Raw genomic sequence first — 23,787 nt, 5'->3', positions numbered from 1 at the left:
GTTTAGACAAGTTAAGGACATCACATAGAAAACAACTTCAGCATCTTTGTCCCTTGGCTGAATTGCTTTAAAGAATTCTATTATTCAGCAATAATTAATTAAATCACATAGGCTCTCAGTTAGGAAGGGGCATCAGGAGGTGCCTAGTCCAACCTCATGCTCAAAGCAGGGTCAACTGTGAATTTAGACCAGGTTGTTCAGGGCTTTGTCTCTCAGTCTTGAAAACCTCCAAGGAGAGAGTTGAGTTAACCAAACAGTAATATTTTTTTTCCTTTATATGCAGTCAGAGCCTCCTTTGTTTCAATGCAGTCACTGTCTCCTGGTTCCTGCCATGCCCACAGCAAAGTTCTGCTCTGCCTTCCTGATGACCTCCCTGTAGGTTGCTTTCAGATCCTCCTGAAGTCCTATCTTCTTCAAGCTGACCAAGCCTAGGTCCCTCAACCTCTCCTCACAGAGCATATGCTATAGACCAGACAATTTAGGTGGCCTCCAATGACTTTACCTCAGTTTATCAACTTTTGTATGTCCTTCAGTGCTGCCAGGGCACCTTGTTAAATTATGTTTAGTCCCCTTTCCACCAGGACTCACAAGAAACGGTTAGCAAAGCTGCTCTTGGCCAGTCAGTCCCAGTCTGTACCACAGCAGGGGGTTAGTCCCTCCCACAGGGAGGACTTTGCATTTGTCCTTGTTGAATTTCATGAGGTTCCAGAGGGAATTATAAGGCAATGTTTTTGGAAGCCTTTGTGCTATTTGTACATCAGTGTTACTTGCTTAAAAATTTTGAGCATTTTCAGCATATCTGCTAGCAGAAAGGAAACTTCTTGATCTGTGCAGATCTTTAATAGATGTAACCCTGTACATTTACTCTTAGATTTCTACAGTACTGGGGGAGAATCGGGAGTGAAAACAACATGACAACATGCCACAGACCAACTTGCAGAAAGGAGGGAGTGCTGCTAGATTATTCCATTGACGGAGGCAAGTACATCTGGAAGTTTCATCTAAACTACAGCCTTTTTCAGTATTTAAGCATCATAAATATCTGAGATTATTTTCCATAACCCCCCCGCCCCCCCCCGATTTTCATTATCAGTGGCTTCTAGCCCATTGAATACTTTATACAGTTACAAAATTGCTCTTGTAAGGAGTACTGTAGCCAACTACCCTTAGAAGTTAAGATTTGTCTATTGAAAGAACGTAGCTGTTATTTCTGATTTCCAATTATCTCCCTTAAATCTTTTAGAAGAGTCTACCTTATGCTTGTTCTTATTACTAAATCTGCATCTTTTCATTCTAGGGATAAGTTGGACTTTGCTTCATGAGATGGACTACCAAAAATACATCTCAGTCAGACATGACTACATCCTTCTCCCTGAACGTGCTCTGACCAACACAACCCGCTTGAGGTGGTGGCAGCCTTTCACCATCAGCAATGGGCTCGTGGTTTCTGGTCCTGATCGGGCGCAGTGGGCTCTGGATAACATACTGATTGGCGGAGCAGAGATCAACCCCAGTCAGCTGGTAGATACATTTGATGATGGTAAGAGGCTGTGACAGGTATTCTATTGTCTGCCATGATCTTATCTGAGAAAAGTGCTATGAGCTTGAAAGCACACTTTTTCTTCTTTTTTAACGTTGCAATTTTTTTGTTTTGTAGACTAGTACTTTTTCTATTCAATTCTTCATGCTACTAATGGGGATGTCTTTATAGATATATGTGTATATATATATACACAAGTATATTTAGGTATGTTTGTGTAAACATATGAACATATCAATAAGGAAGGTTTTTTTTTTTTTTTTTTTTAGTCCAACTCATTTCATTTAATTTTTTGGGTAGGGAGGTTTTATTTAATCGTATTTTTAAAAATACTATTATTTAAACATTTAAATTACCTATCCGGAGCTGATGTTTATACTTTGTCTGCTAGTAGCTTACTTATTGTGTGTCACAACTGCTAGTGTAAATTCAGTGTTTATATCGCTAAAGTATTGAATCTAGTGATTCTGTGGATTCATTACTAAGCCTTGGTGTTTCCTGAGACAATGCAGTAATTGTATTTAACTCATGTTAATAGAAGGCACCTCTCATGAAGAAAACTGGAGTTTTTACCCTAATGCAGTCAGGACTGCAGGGTTCTGTGGAAATCCGTCATTCCATCTCTACTGGCCAAATAAGAAAAAGGACAAAACACACAACATCCTGTCCTCCAGGGAGCTCATTATACAACCAGGATACATGATGCAGTTTAAAGTAAGAAATGTTTTCTCTCTACAAAGAAAATTTTGTAATGAAAAATCATCTAATTTCTCTCCAGAAGTTCTTCTTCCAGCTAGGAAGCACAATTGGATGAATAAATAATGATTTTATATTAAAATTTAAGGGAAATTTTGAAGTGTAGGTGACGGGAACCAGAAAGCTTGCATGAATGTGAGATGTCAAATTCTTCTGACTGTCTATATGTTTTGGGGGTTACTGAGAGAGATTGGCAGTCTAATCCCTTTCTCCAGAAATTACTGGCTCATCAGATAGAGTGAGAATTATTTTCTAAGGTGAGAATTCATGGCATGCAGAATAGGCCATTTCCCTCACCTAGTGAATAAGCAGAAAAGGCAAGGCAGATGTGGGCTGGAAAAGAACTGGCATACTGAAAATTCAGGAGCACTCAGAGTAGAAGTACCCCTTTTGCTTACTTGTGTCACGGAAAATGATCTAAATAATCAGAGAAACTTTTCTGAATATTTTGCTTCGTTAAAGTGGAATTCTGAATAGACAGAGGCAATAAGACAATACCTTTGTAATTGTTTCCCAGAAATGGGCCCTTTCCCAATCACTATGTCTTAAATAAACCAGGAACAACCATAAAAGCAAGGTTATAAAAATAGTTCTCTTCCTTTTTTTTTTTTTTATTGGTCTTCTGTTTGACAAGACAGCTCCAGATTTTTCCATTTTCAATCAAATTTTCACCTTTTCTCAACATTGTTGCCTATTTTATACTGACTAATGTACTCCCTCAAAGCATTGCTTCCCCCACTTACGCAGCATGCCATCTTTAAAGGAATTATATAAAAGTCTAACATACTATTTCCTACTGCATGCCAAGACCCCCCAAGCTGCTTATTTTGCTCAGCTTATCATCTTTTTCCTCTGGTTTAAGGGCACCATTTAAGATAACCCATCAACATTGAATTGTTTGTATTACTGAGCTCTCATCGCAAAGTGTTTTTTTCCAGAATTTCTCCTCCTTTTTCTTCACCAATCACAGCAAGAATTTTATTTCTAAACTAAAAACTCAGCTGTAGTGCATGGCTACCATTTGGTGCTGAAGTTCTTAAAATTTAGCTTTTGCTACCTATTCAGTCCTATATATTGAGTACAGTAATCTTTCTATTTTAACATGGCACAAATATGTTTATTGCTCTAGATATTCAGAATAATTCTGTTGTTAAATTTTATTGACTTGAGTTCACACCCACATTTTTTCATTATGAGTTATAAATTTCATAGGTGATTAATACAAAGCTCAGTATTTCACTTTCTGAAATGCTGAGGAGCTTCCACATCCTCATGTCTCAGAAACAATGTTTCTTTAGATATACAATTTCAAATTTAGGAAATTAGTGTCAGGATTCTGTTTGAAAATAACAATGAGGGAAAATTAAGTAAAAGCAGTACCTGAAATATTGTGTCTTTTGTTTTCCATCCACTTTCGATAATTTTTTTCCAACATCTAAGTTGAAAAACACATTAGATGACTACCTGACTAGTTACAGCAGCCAATTTTCTTTATGCTATAGATCGTGGTTGGCTGTGAAGCAACCTCTTGTGGCGACCTCCACTCTGTGATGCTGGAGTATACTAAGGATGCAAGGTAAATGAGAGCAGAATATATAGACAAAAAAAAAAAAAAAAAAAAAAAAAGTATGAAATTAAAAACCTCAAAAGCTTTTATTTATTAAAGCATTCACTTTGATGTTCATCTTGTAACAGGATCCAAACAAGTCCTGTTTGCAAGCACTGGGATTTGTGTACATAACTCCAATAAATTCTCTTTATAATTTATCCCAGATGCTGACAGATTCATGGCATTGAGCTTGCAGTTACAGTTGTGAGCATGTTCCTGTTAAAAATGTGCTCACAGAAAGCCACATTTACAGGAAACTGTTGTTTTAGTGGTACAGGACTGCACGTTTAGGACCAAACTATAATCAAGTGGAGGTTACTTAATTCTGATTTGGTCTTTAGCTGACAGAAAAATTAATAATGCTGTTTCCTGTGTTGTAGTATAATAGTGCATTATAATTTATAAAAGTGAAGGTATATTCTGTGCTTAAATGTTTGTGGGGCATTTTCATGGGGCATGGAAAGTCTTCCAAGGCTGCATCAGGGTTTCACCTTCTCATCTCTGGCTACAAAGCATGGAGACTATCACTGACAATCTATTGGGTTTATTTAGTAAGACAGACAATGCCATGACTTTAGAGATTACCTTTCATTATTCTTCCAGTTGTTCTAAGAACATATTTTTTTGTTGTTGTTCCTACAGGACAGATTCATGGCAGCTCGTTCAGACACACTGTCTTCCTTCCTCATCTAATAGCATTGGCTGCTCCCCATTTCAGTTCCATGAAGCTACCATCTATAACTCTGTCAACAGCTCCATGTGGAAAAGAATAACTATCCAGCTGCCTGATCATGTCTCTTCCAGGTAGGTTACCAAAAGGTCAGCTCACTGTGGGCCTCTAAAATGTCAGCTGTCTTGCTGGCACTGTCAGCTTTGGAACAACTGGTGAATTAAAAATGCCTCTTTATTGCTGGATTTAGATCTGATACATAATTAATGATTTTTGAGAAAGCTTTTTGTTAATAAATGTGGCTACTGCCAGTAATGTAGTAGTCACCCATTCAGGTTTGGTCTGTCTTTCTAGTTATTTAAGTCACAGCCCTTTCATACAACATTTTTCATTTCATCTGCTGCTGACATATTTGAATGTTATTGTGCAGATGTGTTTAATTGCTAGATATCATAACATCGTATTTGGGTTTTGATATTTGCAGTGCAACTCAGTTCAGGTGGATTCAGAAAGGAGAAGAACTAGAGAAACAAAGCTGGGCAATCGACCACGTGTACATTGGGGAAGCATGCCCTAAGCTCTGCAGTGGTCACGGATACTGCACAACTGGAGCCATTTGCATTTGTGATGAAGGATATCAAGGTTTCATTTTTTCAATTTCTTTCTTATACTTCTACTGCAGTCTAATCTAGCTCAAAAGTAAAAAAAAAGATATAGACAGAGTGATATATCCTGTCTATATTTATCACTGGAATGCTTGAGTAACAGGCTATAAATTCATAATTTGTCAGGGCTGCAAGTAACAACTATTCCCTTCCTTTCCTCTTCCTGGGTTGAGTCAGTAGTCTCTGCTGTCCGGCACTGTATTTAAAGCCCATTCAATCTTCATTGAAAGCAGGATGTGGCTACCTGCTTACCCAGACACAGCTTTCACCCCTGTATACCTTCCAAGGGTGCAGTCACTTCCAGGGGATGTGTACATGGGATCCAGACGTTGGTGACTGGCACCTGCAAGGGATTCAGTTCTGTGCCCCATCACAACAGACCATTTTGCTCTAATGCTGCAATTCAGATGAGCAGATGTCTAACGGTACCCGAGTGTCCTCATGAAATTATAAGTGCTCTGTGGGAGTGGAGCTGGAGCATTTAGAGCCATCCAGGACAGTCCCATAACTTTATGAGCTCAGATTCCTTCCCAGTTTTAAAGGCATTTCCTTTCCCTTCAACCACCTATTTGAGGTTTCCCTTGTTGGCACCAGTATAAAACAGGAGAAACCTTGTTGTGATACTTGAAGTTACACTGCTGTAAAAAATAACAGATTAGCAGCCTTGATTTCATAAAAATGAAATCTTTACAGCAATATGTGCACTATTAATCAATCTGCCGAAACATATTCAGCATGTAGTCCCACTGTGTACTAGGCCACAAACTTGAATGTAATTACAATTAACTGTAACTGAATTTTCCCAATTATTTTGATTTTTTTGTGTGTTTTATAACTTCACTGTGTCATTTTTAGGTGATGACTGCTCTGTTTTTAGCCATGATCTCCCCAGTTATATTAAAGATAATTTTGAATCTGAAAGAGTCACCGAAATAAATTGGGAAACCATTCAGGGGGGAGTGATAGGGAATGGATGTGGACAGCTGGCACCCTATGCCCACGGAGATTCACTCTATTTTAATGGATGTCAGATACGACAAGCTGTGACTAAGCCTCTGGATCTCACCCGAGCAAGGTAATACTGTGAGCATAAAATGCTCTTTCAGCAGCTCATGAGACATGAAATTATTCCTATGCATGCAAAGCCATGTGGGCCAGCACTGAAGAGGATGAACTAACCTGGCTCTACTGTGCAGTCAGATGTGGCTGGCAGATAAACATTAGGGTTGGCAGAACACTTTGTGACTTTCATTTGGGAGACAGAGAGTGAGGAGGAAGCGATGTCAGGTAAAAAGGTCAGATGTTTTCATCATGCCCAACAGAGCACTGCCTGGTAAGCCAGAACTGACGATGAAGCCATTGGCAAAGGGTGGATACCAGACTGTCTGGATCAGTGCCTGATCTGATAAGACAAATCCCATGTTTGTATGTGCCTCCATGGCAGTCATGAGTAAAGATGCTACTAGCAATTATGGACTCATTTTCCTGTTTCTGTTGTCAAATAAAATTATATTCACCTGGCAATGAGCAGGAGTATCTTTCTCATCTATTAAGTCTCTATGGCCATGGAAAAACAAATGTGACCAGCCTGTGCTGACCCTTAACAGAGAGACAGTTTTCTGGATTGGTTTTGTATTTAGCTGTCTAACAAATGATTAGAAACAGGGTGAATCAGCAACTGGGCCACATATAAATCAGACACTTCATTTCTTGTCTGAACACCTAGGTAGAATATTAGAAACCTTTGTTCAACCTTCATTTGTCCCTTTTTAGCTTTTCATGCATTCATTTGCATATTTATTCTGTTTATGTATCTCAGTTTTGTGCAGAAACATTGTAAAATTGTATCTATTGCCTTCATATATATTGAAATGTTATACACAGTAAATTATTAGTTTGAAAGGAGAATCATGTTTTAGAGATGTGAGAACAGTTTATTTTTTATGCTAAAAGTAATGATTCTTGAGAATCCTGAACTTTTTGTAATAACTGCAATAAATCTGGAAGTGCTGTTGTTCTTGTTTGAATACTTTTTGCATATTGAAAATACCTTTTTTTCTCTTTGTTTTACAGCAAAATCATGTTTGTTTTGCAAATTGGAAGCATTTCACAAACAGACAGTTGCAATACCAATCTAAGTGATCCTAACACTGTAGACAAGGCAGTGCTCCTCCAATACAGTGTAAATAATGGAATTACATGGCAAGTAATTGCACAGCATCAGCCAAAGGACTTCATACAAGCCCAAAGAGTGTCTTATAATGTTCCCCTGTGAGTACCTAGTCGCATTTCATTACCTCTAAATGCACAAGATAGATTTCTGCTAGGAAAGACTTTATTGTTGCATCACTGCAAGAAAAACAAAAGGTTGGTGGGAGGGTAGGCAAAGAAGGAAGCTTAAGTGGAAGGCTGATTAAAAATGTAAAGTGTAGTCTTCAGCAAGATTTTTGGAAAAAAATACCAACAGAATACTTGTTCGGAAGATAAGTGTGGGGGGGAAAGTATTTAATTCATCCTTCTGTGTGTGCATTTTTCATCATTAAAGGTTTTGTACTTATAGCATGTTGATATGCTGGGGTGTACAAACAATGCTTTGGCGTTGCTCTCAGTTCATGTTGGGGGTTAGACAGAGAAGTGCAAGACTTTGATAGTCTGGAGCTCTCACAGGCTCTTGTGTTTGTGACAACAGGGAGGCACGAATGAAGGGAGTCTTACTGCGCTGGTGGCAGCCCCGTCACAATGGAACAGGTCATGATCAGTGGGCTTTGGACCACGTAGAAGTCGTCCTGTGAGTATCAGCTTCACCTCATCCCACCCCATCTCAGAAAGTTCTGAAATACCTCCAGCATGGCACAAGTGTTAAGCTCAGTAAGAACTGTTTTGGCCCAGGGAAACCTTTGAAAATCAGTCTTTGCTAATGCTTTGCCCTGGCAGCAACTGGCAGCAGTTAAGATGGTCATGAAATAAGCAGCACAGCAGGGGCATGTGTTTTGTCTCATGGAAAAACACAGGAGGGAAAGCGGGGCTTTATCACCACCAAGTATTGGTGTGTTCCTGTAATGCAGCGATGACTGTGAAATATATCGTGCTGGAACATAAGAAAGGATATTTCTATTCAATGCTGTGCTGCCATATAAAGCTGATTTATGTCCTTTTGAAGATACAAAAGAGTCTGCTGTATTGCTCTTTGCACAGAGTAATGTTGTTGTGCCTCAGAAAAATTTGCATTAGCAACTAATGCCTTATTCATTTCCTTTTTTAGTAAGAAGGATACTGTTCAGAAACAGGGTTCACTATATCAGGTTCCTATTGTCTGAGCTCTATATTCATCCCCTTCTCAAGATTTTACCAAGTAAAGTGTCTTCACCCTCTTGATTCTCCCATTACTGAGATGGGTTTTGCTCACAGCTAACCCATTTTTTCCTGTGTTACGTCACAAAGAGATGACCTGCTTTTTCTCTAACAATTTATCTCCAGTAGAAGTGAAATGCTAGTGGCTTCACGGGAGGGAACTCATCGCTGACAGTGGTTGGCAGAGAGAGGCGTGCCTGCTCCATAGATAGGTTCAAACATTCCTTTTATTGAATAATTTAAAGACCAACAATGAAGAAATTAGGCTTGGATAACATCCAGACTGTGTAATTATAAGGTTTCTGTCTTTAAATCTGAATTATCACAGACACTGCAAGTAATGTTTTGTAACAATAGCAAAGTGGATTATCTGATTGCTAGTTAGCCCTGTTCTTCCTTCCACCAAGCAGCACCAGCTTGCATGGCACTCATATCAAACCCAAGCCAAACTGGTCCCAACACTGAGTAACTGTACACGCTCTGCTGCTTTCACACACCTTGCTGGGCTCTGCTTCCATAACATTAAGCTTAAAGCTTGAAGGAACAGAGGGATGGATGGGATTCCTGGCTTAGTTCATCAGTGGCTGTATGATGCTGCATCAAAAAGATGTGAAAGAGCATAAACCTGCAGGAAGTGTTTAGAAAACCATGGAAAAGGGAACTGCTAGTTACAAAATATTCACATTTCTTTCCGCCTTTCAATTAAAAATAAAAATAAAAAATAAAAAAAAAAAAAGGAAAAAAAGAAACAGATGGGAAAAAAATAGAGCATACTATTACCCATCAATCCAAATAGGAATAAGGATAAGTTTTTAGAAAGGGGTTCTTAGGCTGAATTCTGAAGAACTTCTTGGACAATGAGATTTGCCAAGTCATAGTCTAAACAGACAAGTCAAGCAGTAACAATTCAATCACAAGAGGTATTTTATACTAGAATGGAAAAAGCAATAGAAATGCTGTAGCAAGCAATCACACCTTGCCAAGGGAAGGAACCAGATGGGCAAGTGGGCAAGCAGTGCCTCCTTCTTTCTCTTCTGTTTTGTACATAGATGCTCCCTCAGGAGGCCTGGGTTTTCCTTCAGCTCTGCCACTTCACACTGGTCACTTTACCCCTCAGCACTTCAGCTTCTTCACCTGTAAAATGATGAAGATGCTGTGTCATTGCCATGGAGTGCTTCCAGGCATGCAGAAGGGAGCCTGGGTCAGTGTCTGTTAGCACTAACCCTAGGCCATCCTGCACACACCGGAGCTACCAAGGTGTTAAGCCGCACTATGAATACTAGGGATAGGACTTACACCTAATTCTTAATATTCTTACATTTTCCAATGACCAGTGTGGGCTGTAATCTCTGAGTTTCCTGGGATTTTCAATGGTTGAAAGACAAAGAAGTTGGGCAAGGAAGAAGAACCATCTTAGAAAGGCCAGTGTGTAACTGCAGAGAGGCTCAGCACCCCATAGCAGACAGAGGCAGCCTGAGCTCCCAGACCTCGCTGCCTGTCTGCCTGCCTCTCCCAGCAGCAATGTCAGGGCCCTTCAGATGCCTGAAGGTATCTAAAATGCAAAGTAAAGGTCCTGTGAGTAGGACCAATGTGTCAGCAGTCATGTATTTTCTGGACGTTTTTCTTCCTTGTCTGATCTTTTTTTCTTTCACCCACTGTAAATTTTCTTTCACCTACTGGAAATCCCTATAAAATTTAAACTGAGGGGAAAAAAAAAGGTTTAGAAATGAAGGTGCCAGGCACAGAAATCCTGCCTGTCCCTAGAGCAAGTAAGCCAACTCACCAGGTCAGCTCTCTCCTAAGAGGCAAGGAGGCAGTGTCCCTTGGGTGCTCTTCTCCATCCACCCATGTTCCCAGAGAAAGAGCAGAGAGTCATGGCCTGAAATGAAATCACTCTGTAGGATGATGTAATTACCACTTTCCATTAATTTTATAGGGAGTCAGTAGGTTTTGCCTGGCTTATTCTTCCAAAGCTTAGACACCTTAGGAAACCTCTGTGACTCTCAGGTTGGAAATAATCCCTTCTGGCTCTCTGACCTTGTCTCAAAAGGCCATGAACATCCCTGGCTCCAGGAGCTGTTGATGGTCTGTGTCTAACACAGCCTGCACTCTGTACTCTTGTAACCCTGCCACTCTTTCACCTGAAAGAGACTCCAGCTAATGATCATAGACGTACACCCCTCTGGCCACCATCCACATTATCCTTTCTGGCCTTGTTAAAAGCTTGCTAATGATCTCCTAGGTTTTCATACTTTTTCCTGCTCTGTGTACCCACGTCACTGCAGCAGGAAAGCCTCTAACCTGTGTGGCGTTATAACAACAGCCATCCTATGCCAGGAGGTGTGGTTTTGGGTGCAGAAAAGTTCCTGGTTTTCCATACATCTCATCCTGTCAGCCCACAGGGTAGGGAGGAAACACAAATGTTTTCCTGTATCCTCTAGGTGCTACCTGTTGGCTTGGCTGTCTGCAGACCCAGAGGTGGGCAGAGCTCCACACCCAGGTGCTCTGCCAGCCTCTCCTCAGCCCAAGGACAAGTCAGCAGTGCTCTCCTTGAGCAGAATATGGGCCAGAACAGAAAAGCAAGCAAGGAAAGCACCTGCCTGCAGGGGTGTAGCACAGCCAAGGCTTTTCATGAGTTTAGTCCCCACCCCATGTGGGGAATGTCTCTGCTACCCATTACATTCCTCCCCAGAGACTGTCCGCCCCAGGGAAAATACGTGAATACCTGTTCTCGTGGCTCAACTCTTCCTAGCAATCCAAGGATTTGAAATTAATTCTGTCATGAGCCCAGCTGCTGAGTCATAGCACAGATAAAGCCTACAGTGATACATAGCCAAGGTCACAACACTGCTCAGTCTAATTGACTGAGTCAAGGGACATCATCCTCTTACCAGCAGACGTTTTCAGGATGCAAATTCTTTGTCTTCCTTTTTGCTGGAGCAAAAAAATTAACCTACAGATAACCTGTGCATGTAAAATACATGATGGAAATAAGAAAGGCCAAATGGGTACTTTTGCATGTTCCTTAGAATCACCTCACTTTTTAATGAAATAGTTGAATCTCTCATTAAAAGGCAGTGTTGTTAACACTGTACTGCAGCTGCAAGTGGTGCTCAGCTTGAGCCCCTCTTTCCAGCAGGTGAAATGCAGAACCTGCTTTGAATATGGTATGCATTAAATTGGTCTTGCCAACTAACCACTTGCCAACTTCTTTTAACAACGGTTGATGTCTGTCATGGGATGGGGAGAGGATAGTAATTATCGAGATGTCCAGTCCCTTTAAGGCTAGTGCCCTTTTAGTGCCACAATTTTTCTCTCCATTTGTAAAGAAAGCTTTGGGCACAACTCTCACATGTTCCATGACTGTGGCTCTTCTTAGGATTAAAAGATATATATCTATTTATCCAGACTTTAAAAAGAGCGCTTTTTTTAATGCCTCTATATTCCTGCCCTAAGAACAGCCTATGTCCAACTCTGCATTTCATCTGCACATCGTTCCTCCCTCTAAGTAGAGCTCACAGCCTGCTACTCACACGCACTTTTCTGCATGTGCACCTGGAACTGCCATTTCTTTGTGTATAGGGCAAGCCCTCACTGACCTCCCAAATCTGAATTCTGATAGAAAGTACTGAGAACTAAAGGACAATGATAAACTGAATACTAATGGTCTGATGTTGCTTTCTTTGCACCCAAAAATTAATAACGTGATCCATGGGAATTTGAGTTGTACCAGGAATGCAAGTCGTATTACCCCCACCCATTTTTTTATGGTTAATTGTTGGAAAACAGAACAAATCTCTCCATAGCCATCACTCCATGCTCTTCATTGTTAAGATATTCTCACATTTTTGGCACAAATGATTTAGTGAGGAACTTAGGTTGCATTTGGTGCAAAGAATGTTCATCTGTATCTTGCAACATTAAAATATAAATTATATATCCTAGCTCTAGCAAAGAGTTTTTATGTGGAAAAAAACATTTTATCTGCTTTATTTTTTGCTAAAAAGCAATGATTTGAAAAATTCGTTTAAAATTTAAACATAGTTATAATAAAGAACAGAAATAGTGCAAACATTAGGTAGTTATCTGAATATTCACAACATTTATGCCAAATTTAATATGATGCAATCTGTGCTTTTATGACATGTTTATTATGTTTATGAAAAGTGCATGCTGAATTTTATAGAAAATAAAAATATAAGCATTGATTTGAAATATCAGGAAATAATTTGTTCAATTTTTATTTTCAAAAGAGATGAAAAGTCGTATATTGCCTCTAAACCTCATCAGGGTTTTATGACTAATCACAGTGCTGCATGCATTGAAAGGCATTTTCTAACTTGTGTTGTATTTCATTATTTGCTGTCATTGGTTTTACACTAGAATAAGGTAAGTACTTTCCCTGAATCAATATCAAATATATGTTGCTGCAGTACTTTCACAACTTTCACAAAGTTTTGTCAGTGATAGGTTGGTGGAAAATCCTTTGAACTCTCGGAGGTGTGCCAGGGAGCTTTATAGGGCCCTGGTCCTGCAGCTCTGCCCCAGGGAGTATCAGGGGAAGTTTAACAGAAGGTGTTCAGCATCTCACCCCTGTACTACAGCAGGAATTTAACTAAGGCTGCAGCCAGAAGCATTTCTTCAATGCAATAAGTCCTGGGAACGGAGGGCACCCAGGGCACTGCTTGGGCAATCTCTTAGCTATATACGGGAGTTCCCAATTTTTCTGTAATTAATGGCTGCAGAGCTGAAGCCACAGCCAGGTAGAACATGTCAGTGAATATGTATGATGGCATAGACATGCATGCCTCTTGGATGCACAGCAAGAGTTAACCAGGTAGTTCTTGTTTCTTGTAACTATACTAGTTTGTGCTGCCCCAATTAGATACTGCTAGTCAACACTGTGACTGAGCTGTGGGTTCAGCTGTGGGCATCTCACTGGAGCCAAAGAATGTTTGTTGTCAATATAAGCCATGAGAACTTCAGTCAGAGCACATCGCTTTTCTCATAACCCCCCTACAAAGCATTTGTAATTCGGCCACAAAATTTACCCAAAGCCTAGTCCTGAGAAGCATGCCTTTGTTGTTTTCTAAGGCTTTGTTCATGTTTGGTTTGGTTATCTAAATATTTTTGTTTCTATTTGGTTCCTAATGTTCCCATCAATCAGAAATAAAAACATGAAAATAAGTGACATTAGATATTTTGCTTTCTTACTGTATATTTGTATTCTGTTTGGTTATGTTCTTTTTCACCAATTTTAAATTGCAGCTTTTACTTCAGACTATGCTTTTAGAAACATACAATAGTCAGAATGGTCTACTAAAGACCCAGGTGGTCTACTTAAGTGACTTCTTCTCATAAACCGCATTATTGTACATATTTACTGAGCATGCCCTAAACAAAATTTTGTTTTCCTACATCAACTGCATATTGTTTTCATCTAATTAGTATAACTCCAGTGACTCCACTCAAAAGTTATTTAGGATTTCCTCTGCAAACTGGAGCAGTATTATCTTCTATTTATTTTTTACCATTAATGAACCCAAAACTGTAGAACAGATTATGCAGTAATTGCTCCTAGTATTTGTTTTTGTTGCTGTTTGCTTCATCAGCAATACACAGATAATTATTTTGGATCTGCTCTTTTCATCTGATGGTTCAGTGAATGCACAGAAAAGGAAGAAGGCTCAGTGCACTGACAGGCCATTACAGACTTGCAAAGCAGCCTCCGAGTTGCCACTGATAGCCAAGCAACATTTCCCCTCCACACCCTCCATTATGGAAGGGGGGCTTATTCCTAATACAGCTTGATGCTGCCTTACATATTTTGGGTGCTCCAAAATAGAAAATAACAGTAACGTATGTTGAAGCCCTTATCAGTCTGTAAAAATATAAATAAAGTTTATTAATAATAATATTGAAAACAATCTTAAATCCACCACATGCAAAAAATGCATAATTCTGCCACAAACTTTATTATGTAATTCTTATTGTAATCTTACAAAGCACTGCTGGTCTCTATTATCCAGTGCTGTTCTCCTACCAATATATAAAATTAATTCAGAGAAATAAATATAAACTTATTCTCATTTTGTGAATATCAAACTATACATGATAAACAATGCAAGGCAATACAATACTGCACTTTATATCAATTTACCTATAACAAGAGTGAAAAACATGCCTTTGTCTATAATAGGCATGAAGTTTTTGTGTGGCATCTAACCCAGTAGTTGGGAAGCCTACCTCAGATTTCAGCAAGAACAAGTTTGAACAAAGCCAGTACATGGAAATAAGATAAGCATTTAGTTCTTCGCAATTTACATCGCTCTGATTTTTCACACACCACAGTGTTCAGTGTAAGACAAGAAATACATGTGTTTGTAACATCTTGAACATCTAAAATAACAAAACAGACTGAATATACATTAAAAAAATTGTAAATCACTTCTGTATTTTAGGTAACCCTTTCTTTGTTCCTTTTATTATTTATTTCATTTCCTTTTTTTTTTTTTCATGATTATTCATTGTTTTAAACATTATTATCATAACACTAAGGCCAAATACAAAATGAAAGTGAAATACAGGCTAGGCCTACCTAGCAGCATCCAAACCAGTGAAAAACTCTGCTGAGCTGCTGCTGACCATGAGCAGAGCAAAGGCAGCAGGGAGTCAGGGGGTGCATAATGACCCTGGGACCAAGAACAGCAGCTCAGTGTGCTCTGGCTGCCTAAGTCTTGACTAAACTTGACTAAGTCTTGACTTGGATCTCACATTCAAGCTCAATCCAAAATTTAACCAGGTCCAGAAACAGCAAATATTTCAGCCAAACACCTTACCAGGTTCTGTTTGGTTCCATGTACCCAGAGCAAGGCCACTTGGGGTTGGTTTGAGGAAGTTTTTGCTTTTCAAGCAACGGCTCCAGCAACTGGGGATTACAGAGAATGCAAGATTAAGATCTCCTTCAAGCCTCACGATCAACGGCAGCCACTTTCAGCAGAGAGCTCAGGGCTGCAGTTTTCCTCCTCCATTCCTTGATGAGATGTTCAGCATCACATTGAGGGAGATGCTCCACAGAGTATGTGATCAGAATGAAGATTGGTCTTTAATGCTTCTTTGCACTTGAGCTACCAAGTGGCATTAAAACCATACAAACTCACCACTAGCAGTCTCTCACACAATTATTAATTAACACAGAACGTTTCAATTTAAAAAGTTGTGTGAAAATCAAGGACAAGTCAAACTAAGTGCCAAACACTCTAGAGCGCTGACTTACTGTGAGAGTGCAGAAAGTTGTGCTGAACACATTCATTGTCACCAGGAGCTGGATTTTGTTTCATTCTTGTGTGTACATTCCAGTGGAAAAAAAAAAAAAAAAAAAAAAAAAAAAGAGGAAGATTTGTTTTTCTGTAAAATTGGATAAAGAAATTTCCAAACTAGTTGGGAACCAACTTGGAATTTCTTGGGGGTTTATGTTCTAGGTTTTGACACAACTGCTTTTATTCAATGTAGTTAATCACAATCTAAGTGAGCTGTTGAAAATTTTGTTACATGTATTTTTTAGATGAAGTTATCGTACAAAAGCCAAAGCTATCTTTGCCTCTGGAGGATCATAGTTATTTTGCAAAGCATGCAATTATTTCTTTTTCCTAGGGGCCATATTCACTAAAAATATGCTTATGCACTAGAGAGGAAAGTATAACTGATCACAGGCTGGGTATTTACTTTTTACTCACAAGGAAAACTCACAAATGATGACCTACCTTGCACCCACAAATTGGAGATTTGTTGACTGCAGTAGCTGCTGCAGGCCTTTATTTCATGTATTACCTTTAAAATCTGATGGACTCCTTGGTTTGGAGGCTTCTAGTAACATTCAGTCTCTTGGATCAGGATGTATAGGCCTGGCATCCTTCTCCCACTGCAAAGTGAAATGAGAAAGCACGGGTTCCTAAGTGGGTAGGGAGGATTGGGAAAGAGAATCAGAAATTAGCCTGAGACTGCGCAGATTCACTGAGATTTCACTGTTCTTTCCCCTGGAAACCAAAAGAAAATTTGGCCACATAGTAAACAGTGCTTTTTTTTGTGGCTGAAGTTCCTTTACTCTGTTGGAGTTGTCCTTGGTGTCTGCATGGTTAATGCTGTGCCCCATTCCCTGAGACAAACCGCATCCTCTGGCTGCATATGTCTTGTGTGCATGTTTTCCATGGGGACAGAGGCGTGACTCTCAGGTGACTCTCTATCTTTGTCTGGCCACAGTATCTGAAACTATTTTGTTTTTTAAAAGTAGTTACCTGATGGAAAGGTCTTTCCCATACCCTGGGCCTGCAGTGTGCCACAGTGGCTGTCTCTCACAGCCCCAAGCACATTGTCCACTGCTGCCCTCTCATGGTCCATTCTTCCCTCAACAGAAGTAGACACCTGAACGAGGTGGGATGGGTCTTTTTACTCCACGTGGGTCTGAACAAGTGTCCCTCCTTCAGTCAGGATGCAGCCAGGCTGCCCGGTCTCCTCCCGGAGGCAATGATGCTTTCTTCCCACATCTATCTTTAATATAGGATGGGGAGTGTAGGAAAGGGAAATGTTAACTCTGCATAGAAGTGTTATACTTCATTTCCTCTGTAGTAAAAGTAGAAGATAATAAAGCAGGGTAAAGCTTTTCCTCTGTCCTCAAAATAAAGCAGTTAATGTTCTGAGATGGAAGGTGGCTGGCCTATAAAGCCACAGAGGAGAAATGCCCCACATTGCGAGGGTACGAAGTGCATATAGCTTAAGTGAATCTGGCCCTAGGCATCACAGGCTCTAATTAGCTGGAAGCTCTTAACCTTTCCCTAAGATAATGAACTGTAAATAAAAGCAAAGTGGGACAGATTCTCAATTGCCTTTTTCCTTGTTGTACAATGGGTCTGCTTTGCACTGCTTTACGTGGCTTGAAAGTTTATGCAAGGAATAAGAAGAATCTGTCCCACTAGCTCATTGCTCCAGAAGAAATTTAAGTACCTATAAAAAACTAACGTTCTTCTCTTCCTCCCCCAACCCCTTTGATTTTAACAGCACTCGCAAACAAAATTACATGATGAATTTTTCACGGCAACATGGGCTCAGGCATTTCTACAACAGAAGACGAAGGTCACTTAGACGATATCCATGAAGAAACGAGAAATTTATTTTTTCCTCCCAACATGTGATGTGTTGCTTTCCATTCTTTAAATCTAGCACTGCATCTGGTTTCAGGACTTTTCTGCAACTGGCTTGATGAATAACTGAAAGCCTTTCTCAAGGCAGAGTGTACACCACTTTTTCGCACTGTGAACTAATGAGAAGTGACTTATTTTCTCATAGGTAAATGTTTTAATGTTGATGTGTCTGTGAAAATTGTGATCTGTTGTAATATCAGTTTACAGTGGCAGTATTGGAAGTAAGCAACTAATTCTGTTTAACGGGAAAAAAAAAAGTTTAAGCACAAAGACTTTTCAGATTTTATGTTTAAAAAACGTACATACTAAGTACAGAATTTAACATTCTTTGTCACATAGGTATTTAAGTGCACTGTATTTCAGCTCTGTGTCATTTTATATGATTAAGTTATCATTGTTTGTCCTCTTTGTATTCTCTTCTACAACATGACACATTGGCACTGTATTTACTTGTTTTGTTGTTGTAATATTTTTGCTGCTGATTTTTGGGCTATTTACCTTCTGACAAAATGTATTAAAAAAGAAATCAAAGTACCTAATCAAGAAGATAATTGCAAAAGTAGTTGTAAAGGCGTTGGTATCTCTAAGTCTTATTCTTTGATATGTCTGTTGGCTAGCATTGTTTTGTGGATATTAAAAAAAAAAAAAAAAAAGAATGCTTGACATTAAACTTTTTTCTACTGAGCAGTTGTGGATGAAGCCCCAAACAGAAGTCCCCATTTCCTTGTCTAAATGTAGTCAGTTCTCTGCAACTGATTTACTTACAGTAACTGCCATTTGGTGTCTGTAGTAATGAAGTGATTTGTAAACAGTGAACGTTTCATTGTGTTCTCTTTGGTGTTTGTTTCTCTTGCGGGTCATGTTTGTATCTTCTGATAAAGTTGTATCTACACCAGCAACGTTATAATGCCCCTATAGCCCTAAACTGTCTATTATCATAAATAAAATGCTTCACTTTATGGTGAACCAAGCTAAAGATCCATGCTTCAATAAAAATGTCAACAAACGACTCTGATGTTAGACTTTTCAAGCCACGTGGGCTTTACAAGAAATCATAAACCAAGTTATTTTACTAAATACCTAGATTCTAATGCAAGCACTGATTTTTATTTTGCTTGGATACTTAGCACATCACACCTACCAGCACATTGAAAATAGCAGTGTCTGCAAACACAAACCAAGAGATCTTCCCAGGCCGATCCATTGGCATGGCGTGGTTGTTGGAACAGGTCATAGTGCAGGGAATGAAACGGGACCACGGACCAATGTGCACTCCCGCTTTTCCTTACCTGCAAACCCAACACAGAAGTGTTACTCACCCACAGTGTCAGTGTACACCTCACTGCCTGGCCAGTGCGTAACCTCTCAGGATGGAATATTTCACAAAGTCTGAGGACAGATAGTGGTGCAAATCGGTGTTTCCAAGCTCTGAGGAAATGTAGCACAGAAGGAGCCTGCTTCAAAACAGACAGAAGTTGCTAATTGGTCCCACAGTTCTAGATAGCTGATCCATTGCAGGCCTTGCTAAAGGATGTTGCACATGTGAAATGTTTTCCTTGATGCAAAAGGAGACTGAACAAGTACTTGGAAGAAAAATCCATCATGGGTTACTGAATAGAGAAACCACAACATGTTCAGGAAATCCTCTGAACCAGTAATGACCTGGGGGTACGGGATGGGCAAGTATCAAAGAGGAGTGTCATATACACGTGCTGTGCTCTTACATCTTTCTTATGTTTCTGGCCACTGGTTGTGACACTATACCGGTCTGAACCAGTACAACATTTGCTATAAATCCATGCTCAACCACATAAAATGTGTTTAATTTTTAACTTTTTCAATCAAAGGTATCTGAGTAGTGCAGAAAAGAAAGAGAAAGAGAGAAAGAGAGAAAGAGAGAAAGAGGGAGAGAGAGAGAGAGAGAGAGAGAGAGAAAGAAAGAAAGAAAGAAAGAAAGGAAGGAAGGAAGGAAGGAAGGAAGGAAGGAAGGAAGGAAGGAAGGAAGGAAGGAAGGAAGGAAGGAAGGAAGGAAGGAAGGAAGGAAGGAAGGAAGGAAGGAAGGAAGGAAAGAAGGAAGGAAGGAAGGAAGGAAGGAAGGAAGGAAGAAAAGTCATTGAGTGACCAACTAGTCAAAACCTTGGCTTGGTCAAAATTATGTGGTACATCTTTGACTAGAAATTTACTGCAAGCTCATGTGCATGCTTTGTACATGCTTTCAATCATTGAAACAAGATAAAGGATCAATTCAGAGAAAGAGCAGAAAGAAATAAATGATGTTATTAAAGAATATAATATCTTAATGTTTGGGCAAGAGATTTTAAATTCTTGCAATAGAAAGTTTCGTCCATTGAACAAACAAAAATGCAAGATATAAACACTCCTATTTTTAAGATAATTTTATTTGTCTTAATATGACAATATGTAAGTTACGTTTCAATCTAAAATGTTTGCACAGCTAGTGTTTTGCTAGGGAGTTAATTTATATTAAGGACAACAAGATAGATACAATGAGGCAATTAGTCTGACTTCATTTTCCAGATAAGAGACCAACATAGTCAGAGAAGACGCTTTTCACAATTGTATTTATTTCTCTCAAATAGTGTATGTAATCACTGAGGAATCCCTCAAGGCATTGCACAAGAGCACAAACTGGGCATGGGCTTTTCTCAAGAAAATCATCCCCGCTGGTAGATTTCCAAGTGATTTTGTTGTTTGCCCTTCCCAGATTCCAGGAAGTTCTTCCTCAATTTTCTTCCATTGCTACGGCACCCAAGGTAGCATGCACATGCAGTGTGTTTACTGTATGCACTGTTTCATTTTTCCTCCCATATGACTGAAAGCAATGAGTCATCTGACACTAAATAGCAGTGAAATAGCAAGGGTGATACATCACATATCGGGGGCAATAAACCAATGACAGTGCTATAAAATGTACTGACAAGCTTATCTACCGATACGAAACTTTGGCAATCGTAACTCTGAATAGTTTTAGTATGCCTTGTGGTCTTTCACACTTCTCCTGTCAGCTCATGGACCCATGTTCAAGTAGAATAAGGAGAACGTAAGAGAAATGAAATGAAAATAGATAAAAGGGAAGCTCTTACCTCTTGGTGTTCTGGAACAATCAGAACCAAAAGTTAACATAATTTTGCCTAAACGTTCTTCTCTTGAGCTTGCTTCATTCAAAGATGGTGACGTTAGCTTAACCAGAAAAAATGTGTGGAGCACAAGTATTTTGAAGGACTGAATCACGCTTTGAATGAACAGGACAATTTAGAGAAATGGGTAGAAATGAAATAAAAAAGTAAATACAGTAAAGGACAATATGATATCAAAGAGCAAATGGCCTACCAGCATGAAAAGTGGGTAAATACCTGGTGAGGCAGCAAAACTTTAGGAAGAGAATTAACAGTGTAAAATATAACGCAAAATGGCATTTTTAAATATATCAAAAGAAGATATCAATAAAAGAATATATCAATTTATGGTAAAACACAGAAAACATACAGCTGTCAGTGGTGGTAAAGTACACAGCAGTTATCAGCTGTTGAGCTCTTCACTTAAATACAGATGTAAACAAACTGCAGAGATTTCAGAGTATAGCACTAAAAACAAAGCCCTTAAAGACTACGACCTTCCAAGTAGAGAGTTGGTTTGTTTAGTCTAGAAAGGAAAACACTTGGGAAGAGACATGAGAGCAGTTATAAACATAAATCTATGTTTTTTTCACTTTCTTACCCTTCAGAGCAAATGCCACTGGGCGGACTTGCTGCCCTAGCACCATCTCATTGTTTATCCATCAGTGGGAAAAGGGGTCTGGGTACTGTCCAAGCAGATTATGGCATGAGGATCCACAAGCCCCACTACAGGACATTCAACAGCCACTATGCCAGCTTCCAGCAGCCACGCAAACAAACAGCAGTGTATGACAGATAAACCCCTCTCCGTTCCGCTCTGGAGCAGCACGGCTTAACTAGGTGTGACTCAACACAGCAGCTCAACAAGGGAGCTGCCTCAAAAAGGCAGCTGGTGGGGGAGCCTCTGAATCAGGTTAGACTGGAAAAAAAAGGCTTGCCTACCTTAAGTATGACCCTCTTGGAGGACTGCTAGCAATAGAAGCTGAGACCACACACCCATACGCAGCACATCGACTGTGAATAAGTGACTGGAGCACTCGCCGTCCACAAGTGGTAGACATGTTCCTGGAAGAAAGGTGGCATCAGGAAGAAGGAACTGCCCAGTGCTCTGTCATTGATGGTTTATGACTGTTGCTGTTTTCTTCCTCTGTTCTTCTCAGTTCAGCTGAAGGGAATGATCTGGCAGCAAGCCTAAGGACATAGGCCCATGCATGGCTAATTGTCACAGAGCCTGATGAGGAGAGTTTGAGCCAGCACACGGCAAGGCAGGGCCCAGTAAAAACAGCACTCCTGGGGTGGAGGAGTACTGTACACACTGTACGGAAGGACACAGGTAACTGCTGGGTCAGTAGTTAGAACCTGTATTTCTTTTGATAGAAAACAAGTTGGCAAAGATTCTTTAGGAGAAAAAAAAATAGAAAGAAAGAACATAGGGTTTGTGGTTTTGAGCCATACAGGTCAAGGGAGGTCTGTGAAAAAGTTTGTGGCAAAGTTCTTCTAGAGGGCATGGCTGCTTCCCTGACTGCCTCTGGGCCAAAGGCAGTACTGGGGGAGGCAGTGGCAGAGCCACAGGGGTAGCAGGGCTGCCACTACCAGCACCACACACACCACTGATAGCCCTGGGTTCTTCTCTCCCTGCCAACAGACTATCCATACACGGCAGCCTTCTGCTGATGTATTGCCCCAAGCATGCTGGAAGCAGCATGTGCAAAGCCATTCAGCTGGTTTATATTCCTAACTCCGCATAATCTAAATGGCACCCAGTTTAATTTGTTTAAAATCCAATCCTTCTCAAGGGACATTGTAAAGAATTTGCATGTCAAGGAACTTTTCAAGGTGAAAAGGGAAATGTCCCTTTTTTTGGGCCTCTGATACGATAACTGCTGTTACGGACGGTAATAAAGCCTGACATGACTAGTGTATCTGTACAGGAGATGGGTGGTAACTAATTAACAGGAGCACTTTGAGAACCAAGCCAAGTGCCACTGAAATCACAAGGAAAATCACAGGCAATCTAAATGTGTGTTTTACTTCAACCAGTAAATACCCATCTCTACTGATTAGGCTGGTTTGACCTGTCCTAGGACTTTCATAACACTCCATGGTCAAACACATAATCTTTTTTTGCCCTATAAAGTCGAGTGATGGTTAGAAGGCTCCTGAGGGAGTGACCCAGGCCACCTGGTGAAGTTTTCCAGCCTGGGAGGCTACACCACAGGTCCCCTATGAAAAGAGACAACCCAAAGTGACAGAAGCCTCCACGTTCCCCTCCCACTTAGCTAGCTGCAGGACTGCATTCACTGTCAGCAGTTATTTGAGGAAGAAGGAAGTTGAGAAGGGAATGCCCTAAGGACCGAAGCTCCAGCCAGAGAGCGAGGGATGGACCCAGCCTTCGGCAGCGCCTTGCAGCTTCCCTTGTGCTGCCAGAGAGCAATGGCTCCTGCTGCTCCCGAGCCTGTGGGCTCAAGGAGCCCTCAAAGCTCACGCTGGGGCCCTGTCATCGCACAGCTCGGGTGGTGTGTGCGCCAGGGACGGGTTGCCCACAGCTATCCTCCACAGGAATTTTTTTTGGCCTCTCCGATTGTCCGTATTGTTTGTTCTGCACCAACTTCTCCTCCCATTCTGTGTTTTGACCCCAAATCCTCTTTTCATCTTGTTTCTACTGCGTTCAGCACTATATTAATCCCTGCCCATCTCTCGGAGCTGAAGTACTGAAGCATCTTGTACCATTTTAGACAAAGCTGGAAAAAGCAATAAAAAGAACTATTAACCTTCCCAGTGGGTCATGCTAAAATGTGCACAAGAAATTAAAACCAGCTTTATTTCATGTATTTAAATGCAACTATTGACACAATTAGTTTA

The 23,787-nt window shown here is 40.2% G+C and overlaps 1 protein-coding gene and 1 long non-coding RNA gene across 4 annotated transcripts in view; one reads left to right on the top strand and one right to left on the bottom strand.

Annotated features, from left to right (window-relative positions):
• Nucleotides 1–18,797, top strand: part of RELN (reelin) — a 286,969-nt gene extending 268,172 nt beyond the window's left edge. The window contains exons 55-65 of one of the 2 annotated variants that reach the window (XM_072031502.1): nucleotides 872–978; nucleotides 1,298–1,540; nucleotides 2,079–2,254; nucleotides 3,799–3,872; nucleotides 4,548–4,709; nucleotides 5,060–5,217; nucleotides 6,096–6,315; nucleotides 7,314–7,511; nucleotides 7,930–8,028; nucleotides 12,845–12,980; nucleotides 17,646–18,797. In XM_072031502.1, the coding sequence (XP_071887603.1) occupies nucleotides 872–978; nucleotides 1,298–1,540; nucleotides 2,079–2,254; nucleotides 3,799–3,872; nucleotides 4,548–4,709; nucleotides 5,060–5,217; nucleotides 6,096–6,315; nucleotides 7,314–7,511; nucleotides 7,930–8,028; nucleotides 12,845–12,974 (1,567 nt within the window). In that variant the 3' untranslated portion in view covers nucleotides 12,975–12,980; nucleotides 17,646–18,797. The remainder of the gene's footprint in view (nucleotides 1–871; nucleotides 979–1,297; nucleotides 1,541–2,078; nucleotides 2,255–3,798; nucleotides 3,873–4,547; nucleotides 4,710–5,059; nucleotides 5,218–6,095; nucleotides 6,316–7,313; nucleotides 7,512–7,929; nucleotides 8,029–12,844; nucleotides 12,981–17,645) is intronic. The other variant, XM_027459428.3, reaches the window with a different exon arrangement.
• LOC113843895 (uncharacterized) lies at nucleotides 9,417–22,924 on the bottom strand. 2 transcript variants are annotated; one of them, XR_003497811.3, is made up of 7 exons: nucleotides 21,868–22,924; nucleotides 18,930–19,077; nucleotides 16,355–16,512; nucleotides 15,868–15,932; nucleotides 15,431–15,519; nucleotides 10,375–10,470; nucleotides 9,417–9,725 (listed from the first exon to the last, which is right to left on the bottom strand). It is a non-coding gene; the product is annotated as an uncharacterized lncRNA (long non-coding RNA). The 2 variants fall into 2 exon arrangements; XR_011806011.1 differs by lacking the exon at nucleotides 10,375–10,470 and having other exon boundaries at nucleotides 21,868–22,923.
• Nucleotides 22,925–23,787: the final 863 nt, after the last annotated feature.

The sequence above is a fragment of the Anas platyrhynchos genome, chromosome 1 (assembly GCF_047663525.1).
Source record: "Anas platyrhynchos isolate ZD024472 breed Pekin duck chromosome 1, IASCAAS_PekinDuck_T2T, whole genome shotgun sequence".
Taxonomy (NCBI): domain Eukaryota; kingdom Metazoa; phylum Chordata; class Aves; order Anseriformes; family Anatidae; genus Anas; species Anas platyrhynchos.
The sequence above is the reverse complement of the archived record's forward strand: the minus strand, read 5'-3'. Positions and strand labels throughout refer to the sequence as shown.